A 16291-nucleotide genomic window follows, 5' to 3' on the forward strand; every position below is an offset into this window, starting at 1 on the left:
GGATAGCAGCAGAGATAGATTTGTGTGTGTATATATATATATATATATATATATATGTATATGTGTGTGTGTGTGTGTGTGTGTGTGTGTGTGTGTGTGTGTGTGTGTGTGTGTGTGTGTGTGTGTGTGTGTGTGTGTGTGTGTGTGTGTGGACACCACCTCAAGTTAGTGGATTCGGCTATTTCAGCCACACCCGTTGCTGACAGGTGAATAAGATCGAGTACACAGCCATACAATCTCCACAGACAAACATTGGCAGTAGAATGGCCTTACTGAAGAGCTCAGTGACCTTCAACGTAGTACCATCATAGGATGCCACCTTTCCAACAAGTCAGTTAATCAAATTTCTTCCCTGCTAGAGCTGCCCCTGGCAACTGTAAGTGATGTTATAGTGAAGTGGAAACGTCTAAGAGCAACAACAGCTCAGCCGCGAAGTGTTAGGCCACACAAGCTCACAGAATGGGCCCGCAGAGTGCTGAAGCGTGTAGCGTGATAAAATCTTCTGTCCTCGGTTGCAACACTCACGAGTTCCAAACTTCCTCTGGAGGCAACGTCACGTCAAGAACTGTTCGTTGGGAGCTTCATAAAATGGGTTTCCATGGCCGAGTAGCCGCACACAAGCCTAAGATCATCATGCGCAATGCCAAGCGTCGGCTGGAGTGGTGAAAAACTCACTGCCATTGGACTCTGGAGCAGTGGAAACATGTTCTCTGGAGTGATGAACCACGCTTCACCATCTGGCAGTCCAACTTACGAATATGGGTTTGGCAAATGCCAGGAGAACGCTACCTGCCCCAAATGCATAGTACCAACGGTAAAGTTTGGTGGAGGAGGAATAATGGTCTGGGGCTGTTTTTCATGGTTCGGGCTAGGCCCCTTAGTTCCAGTGAAGGGAAATCTTAACGCTACAGCATACAATGACATTCTAGATGATTCTGTGCTTTCAACTTTGTGGCAACAGTTTGGGGAAGGCCCTTTCGGGTTTCAGCATGACAATGCCCTGTGCACAAAGCGAGGTCAATACAGAAATGGTTTGTCGAGATCGTTGTGGAAGAACGTGACTGGTCTGCACAGAGCCCTGACATCAACCCCATCAAACACCTTTGGGATGAATTGGAACGCAGACTGCGAGCCAGGCCTAATCACCCAACATCAGTGCCCGACCTCACTAATGCTCTTGTGGCTGAATGGAAGTAAGTCCCCACAGCAATGTTCCAACATCTAGTGGAAAGCCTTCCCAGAGGAGTGGAGGCTGTTATAGCAGCAAAGGGGGGGCAACTCCATGATTTTGGAATGAGATGTTCAACGAGCAGGTGTCCACATACTTTTGGTAATGTAGTGTATGTGAGAAGGCACACGTGACTGAGCCTTTCCCCTCTGTCTCAAGAGGAGCTCTGAGAACTGCATAGAGAAATAAAATAACTGGAACTGACATCACCATCTGAAGGAGCCGTTATTCTTTGTTAAAAAGCCAAACATCCATTTTGAATGCTGTATAAGAAATTCAGGCCCACTTGTCTACCAAATCAAATAAATGTGTGCCAACCAGGTCTAATCTCAATATAAATGTATGTCCAGTGGTCACCAATTCAGTAAGTTACCATGATGGATGGGTGACATTAATTTAACCAAGTCTGTTCTCTAAGAGACCTCCCAACCGCCATCCCCCATTCCAGCTGTGAGCCTACCATCTGTCTTTCAGCAGCACCAACTAAATGAACAGTAGCCATAAGCCCCCTCCCCAAGAGCCCAATATTACCAAACATTATCTCAGGACTGATGCCATTTATTTTTCTAAATATACTAACAACACTAAACAAGAGGCTTAGATTCAAATCCCCTAAAAGCCAGTGGAAACCATGGAGAAACCTTTAAGAGAGAAATCCAGGAACTGAAAGGGGAAATGGAGTCATACTCTTGATAGCATACCAGTAGTGTTTACAAATCATATTAAAGATTTGTTATGATTTATTGTCCTGACACTCTGACAACTCATCTGAGTAAGCAGGCATGAGAGCACATATTTTGTGTGGACAGTTGCCCCATGACGGTGTCTGGCAGTAGCCTTGTTTACACATTGCACTAAAATGTGGGTTTCGTGATCTGCTCAATCCGATCAAAGTTAGTCAATGTTAAAATGTGTCTCTTATCCGTCCACTGTGTCCACACTGTGGCCAGATTTCCTGGTGCTGTCCTGTATGCAAATTATTTGACTGATATTCTTTCAGAATAATATTAATGTAATATGTATTTATTTTATGTCATTTTATTGATGCCATAAGTCAATGGTGCTACCTGTCAATGATTTTAGATGCCGGTATAATGATAATTTAAATGGTTTGACCCTCCAGATCTGTTTACACTTGATTGATATCCAGATACAAATGGGTCCCTGACTACCTCCGGAGGTACACAATGTGTATTTTAATCATCTACACCTGTATCAAAATGTGGGCACAATCACAATGTGCACAAGATCAGGACAAAGAAAGCATGTTAGCACTAGGTGTAAACGGGGCTTATTACACTGCTGCTGCTCTCCACCTCATCCAGACCAGACACTGCACTTCCAGCTCTCTGGGGATTTAACCCTTTGCTATGAACAGATTGTGTAACCTAGTTGGGGGGACAAAATTATGTTGGAATCGAAATGGTTATTTAGGTAAAAGGGTCTTCTTGATAAAAATGATAAATTACGTATATCAACAATGCTATGTAAACAGTTCCATAAAAGAAAGATTATTATGGCAAAGTATTCTGTTGAGGGATTTAACATAATTTCCTCTCACTCTGGTTAAATATGCTAATTCTATGCAAATGAAACACAAAGACTCACCTCTTCATCCTCCCCTAAGAGTCCTTTTGGATTTAATGAATTTGCTAGAACAGCTGGGTAGATTTAGAGCTGAACTTCTTTTATGATATTTTTTACATTTATTTAGTCATTCACTCCGCATTCTTACTCATTGTTTTCTGTTTTTGTTTCTATTTTATTGTTTTCTTTGTTGCTCAATTATCCTGTGATTTGATTGGAGTAATAATGCGTTACACACAGTATCTGTATGGAGCCATATGAACAGAGCTTTGTGTTTCGCTTGTAGTAGAATGTTATCGCTTTCACTCTCAGCCTGTGCTATCTTGCCAGTGTATTTTGAACGTCTTGCACTGAATCGTATTTGGTGTTTATAGTGTTGTGTTGGAGTCTTTTAGCGTGAGAATGAACCAAAAAGAAATGGTCTGTCTAGACAGCACCTCCGGATTTCCAACCACCTATAATGCTTCGACTTTGTATTCATAGCAGTGCAGGCTGCTGAGGGGAGGACGGCTCATAATAATGGCTGGAATGGAGCAAATGGAATAGCTTCAAACACATGGCAACCACGTTTGATGTATTTGATACTGTGAGGGAAAATGTTGTTGTCTGAAGAGATAGCATTGAATTGTACCCAGCATCTCCTCTCGTTCTATCTTGGTTCGTGCAGGTGACTGTGACCTCATTCTCAGTACGCCCAGAACACTGTTCTGGGATCCAAAAGGAGTATCTCAGTTTCAAGGTCCCAGCTTTGAGAGATGAAGCCTCGTCAGTCACTTGCAGGAACCAACATTAATAATGAATAATGTAAACCATGCTTATATGACTTGTTTGTGTAGCAGTATAAAAGGACTGAGAGGGAACGCCCTTGTCAGAGTTTTCATCAAGCTAGGGTTGAGTTTGTGAACATCTCCGGCCGTGATAATAAAGATTGATTCATTTACATTGAGTTTGTGTCCTTAGTGGTGAATTTCCACGACAATACCATTCCATCTATTCCGCTCCAGCCATGACCACGAGCCCAGCCTCCCCAATTAAGGTGCCACCTACCTCTTGTGATTTATAGCCTATGGGTCATGTCGACACTCAGGAAAACTCCTCGCCCAAATCACAAGACAAGCCATGTATATATGTTAAGGAGGTTGATATTGATTGTTGATTTTGTTTAACTTCACCATATTGCTCAAATTAAAGGGCAGTGCTCAATTAGTTTCATTTGACAAGGTTAAAGTAAAGGACACATTTGCAGCAAATTGCGATTCTTAGCCATGCTTCCTGGCCTTCCATGTAAATGATGAGATTGTGAGCCATTGATTCAATGAATGAAATGCAACCTGCTATACCAATGTTCATGTATTTATTTACAAATCACTGTCTTATTTACAGAGCAGACAGATTGTATTCTGAAAGCTACTGCATAAATACGGCAATGCGGATTTCATTGAGACCTGCATCACGCCAATGTTTCTATTTCAAAATGTGGCAAAGTGATAAACACCCTGCTGCACCTGTGTGATTGTGTGAATAAGCTTGCAATCTGCTGGTGACATAACTGTGAGCTGTGTCTTCACAGACCAGACAGCTGGCTGGCTTAGAGCCTTCAGTATGACAAGACTCATTTATAATCCTCTGAAATGATGGACCAATATATTGCATGCCATTTCAGAAATGGAAATAATGTATACAGTATGTCCTTCCATTGGCTCCTTGTCGCCCCACCAGGCATAATTCTCTTTTCCACAGCTTCCTTTCTCTTGGGTTTGATGAGCTATTGAGCTGTCTGAGTTATGCTGCATTGGTAAATGCCTTTTTAATGACCTAACACTGAACATCATTATGCTCACAATGTGAGCTCACCATTAGTCTGGCAGTCAGGGCTAGTTTGGGAAATTCCAGACCTAGGGTGTATGCTGGAACATTAATACATTGTGGGAGGCAACCCGTCCATCTGAGAGGCTACGTCACAGCCTTCATTACCTAATAGGCATATTGATTCCAATGACTTCCAAGCCTGTCGAACGGAACAGGCCTTAAGCGGAAATTGTCTGTGACCATTGCTTGATGTTAATTATGGGAGCCAGTTAGTTTTAGGCCTCAGGCTTGGATCACCATCACACTAGGTTAGCTTGGGAGAACACCTATAATACTCAACTACAGCAGTTCTGGCTGACGCAGATACAGTACCACAAGGCCTGGGCCAAACAGGCCGACAGCACCATCAATGCAAGGCAAGCGTTCTAGGATTCATACAGTATAGTAAAATGATAACAAAATAATGAATGTTGAATCCATTAGGTAATGCTCGACTATGTTTTATTAGAACATTAAAGGGTAGGTAGGATGAGTTTTTACTCACCAAAGTAACAGCGTAGTGAGGTCAAAGACTTAGTTACTTAGTTGTAGTCACAGTGTGTTTACCTATAACCACACCGTATAATAGTTGTTTTGGGATTTAGAAATATTTATTAACTTATTTTTTATATAGAACATCAATTCAAACATTCAATTGAGCAACCTTTTTCAGATGAATAGTGAACACAGAGTGTTCTTCACAGTAGTAGAACTTTGTGGGATCAGCAGAACCAAGGAATGGTTGCACCTGCCTCTCTTCCTCTCTGATTCAGATGGGTTGGGTTAAATGCGGAAGACACATTTCAGTTGAAGGCATTCAGTTGTACAACTGACTACATATCCCCCTTTCCCTTTCTGCCATTAGAAGAAGAGCACTACCCACAGCTGTTGCTCCACCTTCATTCTATGGATGTGATTGTTGCTGTTGTTTTTACTTTTTCAATCAAACCTGACACTTAAAAAAAAAAAAATCAGATACTAAGCAACAGGAAAAGACAGGAAATTAATGAGGAGAAATTACAGTTGTGTATTGTTTATTGACATATGTGCTCTCACCATGATGATTTATCCTCTCTCTTCAGGAGGCTGATGACCCAAAGCAGCAGGGAGGCACGGTCTTGGGTATCCAACAGCGCCAAGTAGTGTGACTCGTGGCATGAGGCGACAGGAAAAACATACTGCCCCTGATCAGACAGAGAGTGAGAGACACAGGGAAGATAGAAATTAGACGAGTAATGCCTCTACCTGATGTATAGACAGAGCATGCTTCTGATCACAATACAAACTTACACAAAACGTATGTTATATATACCTACATGTACATTTTCTTAACTACTTTAGCTAGCTAGCTATGGATTAGGCGCCCCAAATCAGCATCCACAGATCGCAGCAGCTGTTCCCTTGCTGCCCCAAAGTCAATCAGCAAAATGTATTTCATAAAGCCCTTTTTACATCAGCAGTTGTCACAAAGTGCTTTACAGATACCCAGCCTAAAAGTCTGCTGGAACTGTGTATCAATGTCTTTAAAAAGTAGTCTCATACAGTTGACTTTGGAGGTCCAGCTCTCGGACTTTACCTTCTTTGATTTGAGTCATCTGCTTTGTATTATGTTAGCTCAATTTATTGCATGCCACAACCTTGCTAGCTGCGGGGTAAATTACTGCACTTCTGACAAACCTAAACAGCGCATTTGTAACTTTGATAACTCCTTTGAGTAGACCTACCCATGCACGTGCTTTGGTGGCACATGACTAGCTAGCTAACAAGCTCGACCTTGTTACGTCTTTACATATAGAGGTAAAACGATGAAAGTTTATAGTCCGTTGGTGGGATCCTGCCCACTAGCTAGCTACGTGTAAATGCTGCTGGGTAGTTATTTCCTATGCTTACTTAACTTCCTTACATCCGGACTGGAGCGGATAGCTAGCTAGCTGCCCAACTTGGCTTGGCCTGCATTGCTTCATTGGTTTGTGTGGAAACAGGTAAAAAATAGGATTGAAAATTAGATGCTTATTCTTGCATTCTGAGTAGCTAGCTAGCTAACTGTCATAGCTTGGAGGACAAATGTTCATACGAAATCCATCACTTTTCCATGTTGGGGGATGGGCATATCCTGCAAATTGTTCCAAGTATACCGTTAGGCCTATACCTAGCTCTACATTTTCATTTGAATTAAACCAATGGACTCACCTTCACATTGACTGGGATTATGATCTTCTTGGCCTGGCGGGACTACATGGGTTGAATTGAGTTTACATTTCTAGAGGCTGTTTATAATGAGTGATGTTTTGTTGAACTGTATAGTGTAGTCACAGATAGAACGGTTAGTTACCAGTAGCTTTGGTCTAGTGAATCTAGGTCCAGGGCTGAGCAGACTGCAGCCCCACAGGAGGGCCTTTGGAAAGAAAGGCAGAAGGAGCTGGTGCTGCTGCTGAGTCAAACACGGTCTGTCTGTTAGACCTCCTCTGTGCAAAGAGGAGGTCTTTAATCCCATCATCACCTGATCCTCTCCTCCTGCTTCCATTTATCCCTCTTTCTCAGGGGAGAGGGCCAGACAAAGTAAAGAACCTCCACAGACTGTGAAGATGGATCACATCAAAGGGATCATGCATTTAGGCCTATTTGTCAGGAGGAAATAGCCTACGTAATTCAATGGTTGACTAGTTGGTACCCATTTAGTAAATGTACAATAATCCAATATTGCTCAGCAAGTACCTACCTACTGGTATCAGCTTCTTTAGAAACGAAGGTATAATATTTTATGGAGCTGTGTGTGTCCCTTTAGTTGGACATAATTTGCCACACATTTTGAGTAATTTAGCACATCATTATCACAGTTTAGTCATACTAGGCCTAGACCTAATTCTGTGTGATTAGATGGCCATAGGCTAACGAAAGCAGTTTGTAATGCTGTTATGTGGGCAAACGTTGACAGCATTAGCCAGGCTTACATTTGACATTTTAGTCATTTAGCAGACACCCTTATTCAGAGTGACTTACAGTTAGTGCGTTCATTTTAAGAAAGCTCTCCCGACAACCGTTATCACAGTCGTAGTACCATGCCAGTATCAGTGTAATTCCTCTATTTGCAGGTTAATGAGGTGGGATTAGTGTAAACAGCTGAATAGCTAAATCAGCATTCTGGCACAGTGGCTTGGGCTGTGTGGGATGGTGCTAAACAGCCATCCAAAATCTGGTTGGGTTTGACTCAGTGCTTTGCTGTTGGCCAACACTTAATTTTCTCAAACCAGTGTTCAGTGTTTGCAGATAGCCTAGCGGTTCTAGAAGTTTGTTTAGCACAGAGCAGAAGACCTGTGTTGAAAAATGCCCCTTGACAGAAACCCATTTTTGCATGCCTGGTTCAATAACCTCAGTATGAATTATATGGTTTATATGTTTTGTAAAAACTCCATATGAACCAATTTGTGGAATTACTCAATTATCACCTCGCCTCAAAACTCATGGTCCAAGATAGGCGTTCCATGGGCCGCTGCTTTTCCCAGTGATAATTGAGTCCCATGCATTACCCAAGAATTCCACATTCTTGATCCTGTATTTAGTTCCTGTATTCTGAGCTTGCACAGAAAACAAATGGTTGCCATGCTTTGAGTAGGTGCTTTAGTGTGTAGTGGATTCTCATGGCCATGCTACAAAGCTCTTATTCACTCACTTGTTTTGGTGTATAAGGCAATTTGTATGCCTGTGCGTCTTTGTGTGTGTGTCATGACATTTTCATGAACACTTAGACATTTTGTAGCCCCAAAAGGTGTCTAAACATGCTTTTAGTGAGGAAATAGTGAATTTGTCCTTGCTACACACACCTGTTAAAAATAGGCAGTGCTGGACTAGATACCGAGGAACATGGTCTGACTTATCAGAGCAATCTTCTATCTACTTTCATTTTCTTTGTGTGTGACAAAAGAAAAATGTCCTCCATGAAAGAAAAAAGCGAGGCTTTATTAAGAGATCCATCTGTGTTGGGTTGAGTCACTATAATCATCAGCGTTTGAAATATTTAATACCGTATGTGCTTGTAATCTGAGGGGATTGCAGCGTTGCCATGACAACAGATACACGGTGGAGCTCCCGCTCTTTAGTAAACGCTCCACAGAGCACAGAGGCAGCTAAGTGGTGGAAGTGCTCCCTGTAGGGGACTGTAGGGCCCTATCTTATGTATTAGGTGTCTCAAAAAAAAAAAAAAATGCCAGTAGTTCTCTAAATTGTAAAATATTATAGATGCATTTCTCATCTCCTTAAGCATTACAGCCCAACCAATCCCTTTGTCCCTGTGCTACAGGCAATAAATCACAGGACAGCAGCATCGTAGAGATGGAGGAGCTTCCTGTCCCTCAGAACATCAAGATCAGCAACATCACATGTGACTCCTTCAAGATTTGCTGGGACATGGAGCCCCGGGTCAAGGAGCGCATCACTCACTACTTCATCGACCTCAACAAGAAAGAGAACAAGAACTCCAACAAGTTCAAACACAAGGTAAACTATTAACACGCACACAACAACAACTAGGCTATTTCAAAGGAATAATTCACAGTTTATAATACAATCAATCGAATGTATTTTATAAAGCCTTTTTCACATCAGCAGTTGGCACAAAGTTATTAAGATACCCAGCCTAAACCCCCAAAGAGCAAGCAATGCAGAAGCACAGAGGCTAGAAAAAACTCCCTAGAGCCAGAAGTTGTCTATAAAATAATTTCTACATGAGGCCAGTTGTTTAGTTTGAGCTATAACACCAACCAGTATGTACCCACATCGTAACCTTTATACCCCAGAGAAGTAGTGTAACAGGCATAATGAGTATATAAACGGAGAGTATCTTAAATAATTCAACCCCCCCCCCCCCCCCCCCCCACACAATTTTTTGGCTTAACTAACACTCGCACCTGACTTTTTTCCAGCTTACTATCTCTGACTTTGCTGATAGCTCCTTTAAAGAGGGAAAGTGTACTTACGGTGATATGTGGTTGTCCCACCTTGCTATTTTAAGATGAATGCACTAACGAAGTCGCTCTGGATAAGAGCATCTGCTAAATTACTCAAATTGAAATGTAAACAAAGGATAGGTAACCTTTTACCAGAGCTCAGAAGCAGAACTGACACTCCCACACTCTAACACGAGGGAACCTTTTGTATTCAAACAGATTAAGCCCTGAGCATGAATGATATCACACAGCGCAAGCAGAGAGTCATTGCACAAATATGGGTGCTGTTTCAGCCTTTAATCTAATGCATCTAATGTAACATTTTTACAGATCTATTTCATCAGTTTCCCATTCACATTCTGTGGGGAGTGAACATAAAAGCCCCCCCCCCCCAAAAGAAGTGGTTTTCTTCCCATTCTCTGTGTGAATATACATAGATAGAATGCATTTACTTTCATTACAGCACGCTGGGCCAATGTTGTGCATTAATGTACTGCTGTTGTCGCTACACAGGGCTGGTGTAATATTGCAGGGCGGGCCCAATCTATGTCCTGCTAATGCATAGAGACAGGAAGTACTAGGCTCCATGGCATACATTAAATCAATATTGAGGAGATGGGGGAAGGAGTCTATACATGTCGTTCATGCAGCTTAAAGGTCAAATTCAGCCATTTTTTTCTCAATATCAAATAATTTCTGGGTAACAATGAAGTACCTTATTGTGATTATTTTAAATTAAAATTGTAAAAAATTTACAAAAATAGCTTCATAGCAAAGAGCAATTTCTCAAGCAAGAATTGTTCTGGGACTGTCTGGGCGTGGTCTGACTGAGGAGGGGAAAACTAGCTGTTATTGGCAGAGTGGTTTGGAACTCTTTCTTATAGGTCTATTAACTAATTTACCACCTGGTGATGTCACCAGGCAGGCCAAAACTTTATCCCACCAAAACAGGCAGACATTTCAGGTGGTCTTTTCAAACGGCTTTTACAGTAAAAGGGCAATACCATAATTTTCACAGTATTATTCCAACCTAATAGTGTGGAAATGTATATAATACATAGGAAATTCACGTTTTTGACTGCACTGGGCCTTTAACACTAAGCAGTGTATTTATGCTGATTTGTGCGTGGCATTAAAAGGAGGAGGCCACTACTGATATGTTGCTTTTGCAGCTGAACGGTGAATAATGTGTTTATTCAGAGTTTGTTTTGTATGTAGAGTTGTAAACTTTGTGTATGTTGAGTTGAAGCTCTGTCTGCCGGTGTCCCTGTCCAGGATGTTCCCACCAAGCTGGTGGCGAAGGCAGTGCCTCTGCCCATGACGGTGAGGGGTCACTGGTTCCTCAGCCCGCGTACGGAGTACACCGTGGCCGTCCAGACTGCCTCCAAACAGAGTGACGGAGACTACGCCGTGTCAGAGTGGAGCGAGATCATCGACTTCACCACCGCCGGTAAGGCAGGGGGCAGAAGAGGGACAGGGAAACAAAGCATTTATTTTTTGACCTATCCCTAAAACCTTCTGTCTTTATTTGATATAGGCCTACATGCTGTATTCTCTCATTAATGGCTAATCCTAACCCCTGTTTCCAGATTATTCCACGGTGCATCTAACCCAGCTGCTGGAGAAGGCTGAGGTCATCGCAGGCAGGATGCTGCGCTTCTCTGTGTTCTACAGGAATCAAAACAAAGAGTACTTTGACCAGGCCAGGTACGTACAAACGTCTGCACAACAGCCCTAACAGCCAGCACAGTTTTATTGTGATCTTATGATACAGTATGTAAAAATGGTATAATACGGGGAACTCACGTAATGTAGAGATACATGACCCTTTGCTGTACCTCCTTCCATTGTAACTGAAATTGTCATAGGCTTTTCTCAAAGCTCAAAGCCAGTGGTCCAGATGGTATGGCTTAATGCTTTTTTTAATATATACTCAGATAGTATAGGCTGTGCATGTGTAGGTCTAGTTCTGTATTCGGAGAGTTAATCTAAGCTCAACAGAAAGATATTATTGCAAAAAACTGCCTCCAAATCCATAAAAAAAACTATGCTTACATTGCATCATACAAAAAGTAAAGTATCTGGGTTGGCAGATTATATTTGGGTAAAACAGCCGTTCCGGATATTTGTTTACTTATAGGATTTTCTGCATTCGGAACTAGAAGTGTACCATGGTCAGGAAACCTCTGAATTACTATTTTATATAACAGCAGCTTGCACAAGCTAGGTAGAATAACTGCTTGCTTGCTAACCCGTGTTTAATTGCTATATTGTAATTACTTCGCCACCATGGCCTATTTATTGCCTTAACTTACCTCATTTGCACTCACTGTATATAGACTTTTTGTTTTATTTTGTTCTACTGTATTATTGACTGTATGTTTTGTTTATTCTCTGTGTAACTCTGTGTTGTTGTGTGTCGAATTGCTACGCTTTATCTTGGCCAGGTCGCAGTTGTAAATGAGAACTTGTTCTCAACTAGCCTACCTGGTTAAATAAAGGTGAAATAAATAAAAATTGAAAAAAATAATAATAATTTGGTTCCCATTTGCGCATATGTTTGCTGGAACAAATTACCTCCCCAATGACTGCATGCGTTGGACCAAAGTCTTAAAACGTAGCAGCTTTAATTGCTGGAATACAAAGCCTTTTAAAGTATATTCTGATGAAAGAGGAAGCCGAGTGTGTAGCAAGCACCTGACTGGAAAGCAAGATGGAAAAGGGGGAAAGGGAGAGGAACAGAGTGAGAGAGAGGAGAGAGACAGAGAGGAGAGAAGTCTGGTGTATTTTTAGTTGTTTGCTGATGTGTTAAGCGATTATGTATTTTTTCTTCTTGGTGGATAAGAGCACTTTCTGTTCTTTAGTTTTATCTTCTCTTATTTTCATTTCTCTGTGGTGTAGCATGGTGAAAACTATACAGAAACGGCTTCATCTCATGGAGAATACACCCAAGGACAGTAAAATAAGGCCTTTCCTATGATGACCCGGATGGGACCTTAATAATTAGATAGTTACCATGACAAAGAGACAATTATGGTTATAATGGCAACCTTTAAAGTGTTACCAATGTAATTACGCCAATAATTGAAGCCTTTGGAGCTCAGATTTGCATCATAGGATATCTGACTGCCAATTTAAACCTCACAAGGTGCTTTCAGGTTTCTGCTATTCGTTTGATGGCATCCAGAGAGATTGTATTTCGGCAAGATATCTGTCAGGTTTTTTTTGTCTGAGTTCTGACTAGGGCCAAAGAAAGGTCTGTTTGCCAGTGAGAAAACTGAGGAGCAATTCATTTTTCTAGTAGATGAACTAGATGAAATTGATTAGATCAGTCTTTTTACTCATTATTTCCGAAATGCATCCTTTCTGAATAGGTTGTTCGCGTTGTCAAGAGACACATTAACAAGCTTTCAATAAGATTCAGTTGCTACCCAAATCCCTGTTTGTATCGATGATACATTTATTGTAATAACCTATAGTATAGTGATTACTCAGACAGTTATCCATGTCTCCTCTCCAGGGAGGTGCATGGGAACCACATGCTGCCAGCTGTGAAGGACAACAGTGGAAGTCATGGCTCACCTATCAGCGGGAAGCTGAAGGGCCTCTACTTCAGCTGCAACACAGAGTTCAACACAGGCAAGCCCCCCCAGGACTCCCCCTACGGCCGCACACGCTTTGAGATCCAGGCTGAGACCCTGTTCAACCCCAAGACTAACCTCTACTTCGGGGACTTCTACTGCATGTACACGGCCTACCACTACGTCATCCTAGTGCTGGCCCCACAGGGCTCGCCCGGCGATGACTTCTGTAAGGCAAGGCTGCAAGCACTCGACATCACCAACAACCACTTCCTGACTTGCACGGTGGACGAGGAGGCGGGCGACGGGGCGCTGGTTTTCCGGCACGCCCAGGATGTGATCCTGGAGGTGATCTACACAGAGCCTGTGGACCTGGCGCTGGGCACGGTGGCAGAGATCAGCGGGCACCAGCTCATGAGCCTGTCTACCGTCAACGCCAAGAAGGACCCCAGCTGCAAGACCTGCAACATCAGCGTGGGACGCTAGTGGGAGACTGAACTGCACCTGTGCTACACAGACGTACACACACGCAACCCCAACCTTTACCCACCTCTATATCCACAAAGGACCACCCTCCCAAAAGAAGAACATTGCAGGAGAGGGACCCAGACTGTGAAAGAAATTTAACAACAGGGTAGGGTGCTAGAATTCCCAGTCCCCACACACACACACACACACACACACACACACACACACACACACACACACACACACACACACACACACACACACACACACACACACATCATCCATTTTCCTATTCAACCTCATAGGAACCACCCTCCCAAAAGTGTGGCATTCTATTCATCCCTCCTGCCGTCCCCATCAGAAGAGAAACCATGCAAAAGAGGGAGGAGCCCCAACTGAAAGATCTACAGCTGAAGTGTGGGATCCTAACAAGCCTTGGTCAGCATCATCCAAACCGCTAGCCAACACTGACTGATCCTAACAAGCCTTGGTCAGCATCATCCAAACCGCTAGCCAACACTGACTGATCCTAACAAGCCTTGGTCAGCATCATCCAAACCGCTAGCCAACACTGACTGATCCTAACAAGCCTTGGTCAGCATCATCCAAACCGCTAGCCAACACTGACTGATCCTAACAAGCCTTGGTCAGCATCATCCAAACCGCTAGCCAACACTGACTGATCCCTTTAAATGTTCTAACCAAACATTGTTCCGTGCATGTATTCACACCGCTTTTCTCATTGATTTTCTCTACGGTTGTTTTTCAAACGTTTCCTCCCGTTGACTTCTTCAAATGTTCTGTTGTTCACTTCAGTCCAGGTAGACAGATGGTTGTGTTCCTGTTTTCCCATCTCTCCTGGAAGGCGTTAGAATGGTTCAGATCCGACAGATCTAAGTTACTCCCTCCCTCTATCAGCAGAGACTGGTACTAATTTAGGGCTGTAGTGTCATCATCTTTATGCCAAAGGTAACACAAAAGGACATAACTTGCTGTAGAATAACAATACTAATGCAACAGCCACTAAAAGCATATTAACTCGGAGATCAAGTTGAACTACTTGCTAACCATTAAGAGCATGATGCAGTATGTACAGCATGACTTTGAAAACTGACTCTGTCAGTTCATCTACCATAGCTACCCTTCTGCAATGTTATGTGGCGGTGACGTCTCACTCTACCATAGCTACCCTTCTGCAATGTTATGTTTGATTTATTCTAGTTATAAGGAAACCATAAACTGTGTTTAGTAAAGTAATGTGAAAAAATATTTATTTTTTACTGATATATATACACATATAAACCAGAAGTGCACAATGTCAAGAGCTCTGATCCTAGTAAAGAATTGAATTTTTGGATGAAAAACACAAAAAGGAGAAAACAACACAGATTTGAGTAACTTGCACTATGCCAACATTCACAAGTAATTTTTTTTCCAAGGTAATGTATAACTTGAATTGCCACAATTCATCATATCAACTATGAACTATTACATATCATAGTACAATGTGGGACTAAAAACTGATTGACATGCACAAACATTCTACAGGATTGTCGGATTGTGTATTCGGATGACATATCCCCTTTGCCAAGATTGCACTTTTCAAAGCGCAGCATTTTAACGTAGTAGACCACGTTACGTACCTGTTATATCGACATTAGTTTGGCAAGAACAAAATGGAAGTAACAATAAAGTGCCATAAAATAGCTTAGAATAGCATAAAATAACATGTATCTAACTTCAACTGTGATACATATTTGTTCTCTTTTTTCCTTAAAATGAAAGTGTTACACTCGCTACATCAGTTGCAGAAAATATTATAATTACATCAGTTGCATAAAAAAAGTATAATTTGTCATGAATAACAAAGGACTTGTTAAGGGACTAGAAATAGCTGGATGTGGCCCAGCAATTCTTGCATCATCTTGCCATCACTCTTAACCAAAGTGAGAGTCAGTCAACATCAAAGTCATTTAAAGTGCATCACCATGTAAGCATCGCATGAAACATGACCAGAAGTACCGGTATCTCACTTTGAAATTTGTTCTGGAAAAAAATGTATCCAATAAAGTGAGCAAAAAAAACTGTTTCAAAATAAAAGTCCCACTGTGAAGGAGGCTCAAACTGTCTTCGGAGTATCCCGTTTACTGAGCAGGACTTCCAGCAAACGGAGTTTAGCTTTTAAGTTCTTGTACTCGCAGTACTCCTCTGCCATGGGCCCACGGTCCTCTTTCTGGGCAGCCCTTTAAAGACGAGGAAGAGAAAAATACTAACTTAACATTTCAGACAAGCTGCAGCTTTCATTACTGGTATAGTCCCTGTGTTGCCTTATTCAGATAACTTTGTACAGTAAGTATTGTAATCAGAACATTTTATTTTACTTTCAAAAACCGCTACATGTACAAAATATGTGTATAGTTCAGAGCAGTTGTCTCTATCTCTCTGTCTCTCTCCCAAGTACTTCTTTGTGTCGTATTAACGTCAGTAAATGTGCATCACGCTGTTGTGATTCTTCTGAATTCTTCTGGTGGATGTTTTCTTTTCTTTTTCACAAGGCATTGTTGAACTATGAAAACCAAATGTTCCAGTTTATTAAAAGAAAATTAAAGGAAAAGCAAACAGTGAAGTGTAACGAG

General features: G+C 41.9%; 2 protein-coding genes across 6 annotated transcripts in view; one reads left to right on the forward strand and one right to left on the reverse strand.

Moving 5' to 3' along the window:
* LOC106577069 (phytanoyl-CoA hydroxylase-interacting protein-like) overlaps positions 1-16276 on the forward strand; it is a 22003-nt gene extending 5727 nt beyond the window's left edge. For 2 of the 5 annotated variants that reach the window (XM_045700903.2, XM_014154793.3), the window contains exons 2-5: positions 8961-9157; positions 10882-11056; positions 11196-11313; positions 13127-16276. In XM_045700903.2, coding sequence (XP_045556859.2) covers positions 8961-9157; positions 10882-11056; positions 11196-11313; positions 13127-13673 — 1037 coding nt within the window. In that variant the 3' untranslated portion in view covers positions 13674-16276. The other 3 variants (XM_014154794.3, XM_014154797.3, XM_014154795.3) reach the window with 3 other exon arrangements.
* LOC106577150 (protein FAM13A) overlaps positions 14910-16291 on the reverse strand; it is a 74427-nt gene continuing 73045 nt past the window's right edge. The window contains exon 20 of the mRNA XM_082964814.1: positions 14910-15898. Coding sequence (XP_082820940.1) covers positions 15775-15898 — 124 coding nt within the window. The 3' untranslated portion in view covers positions 14910-15774. The remainder of the gene's footprint in view (positions 15899-16291) is intronic.

Source organism: Salmo salar, chromosome 18, assembly GCF_965601325.2.
Source record: "Salmo salar chromosome 18, fSalSal1, whole genome shotgun sequence".
In the NCBI taxonomy this organism is placed as follows: domain Eukaryota; kingdom Metazoa; phylum Chordata; class Actinopteri; order Salmoniformes; family Salmonidae; genus Salmo; species Salmo salar.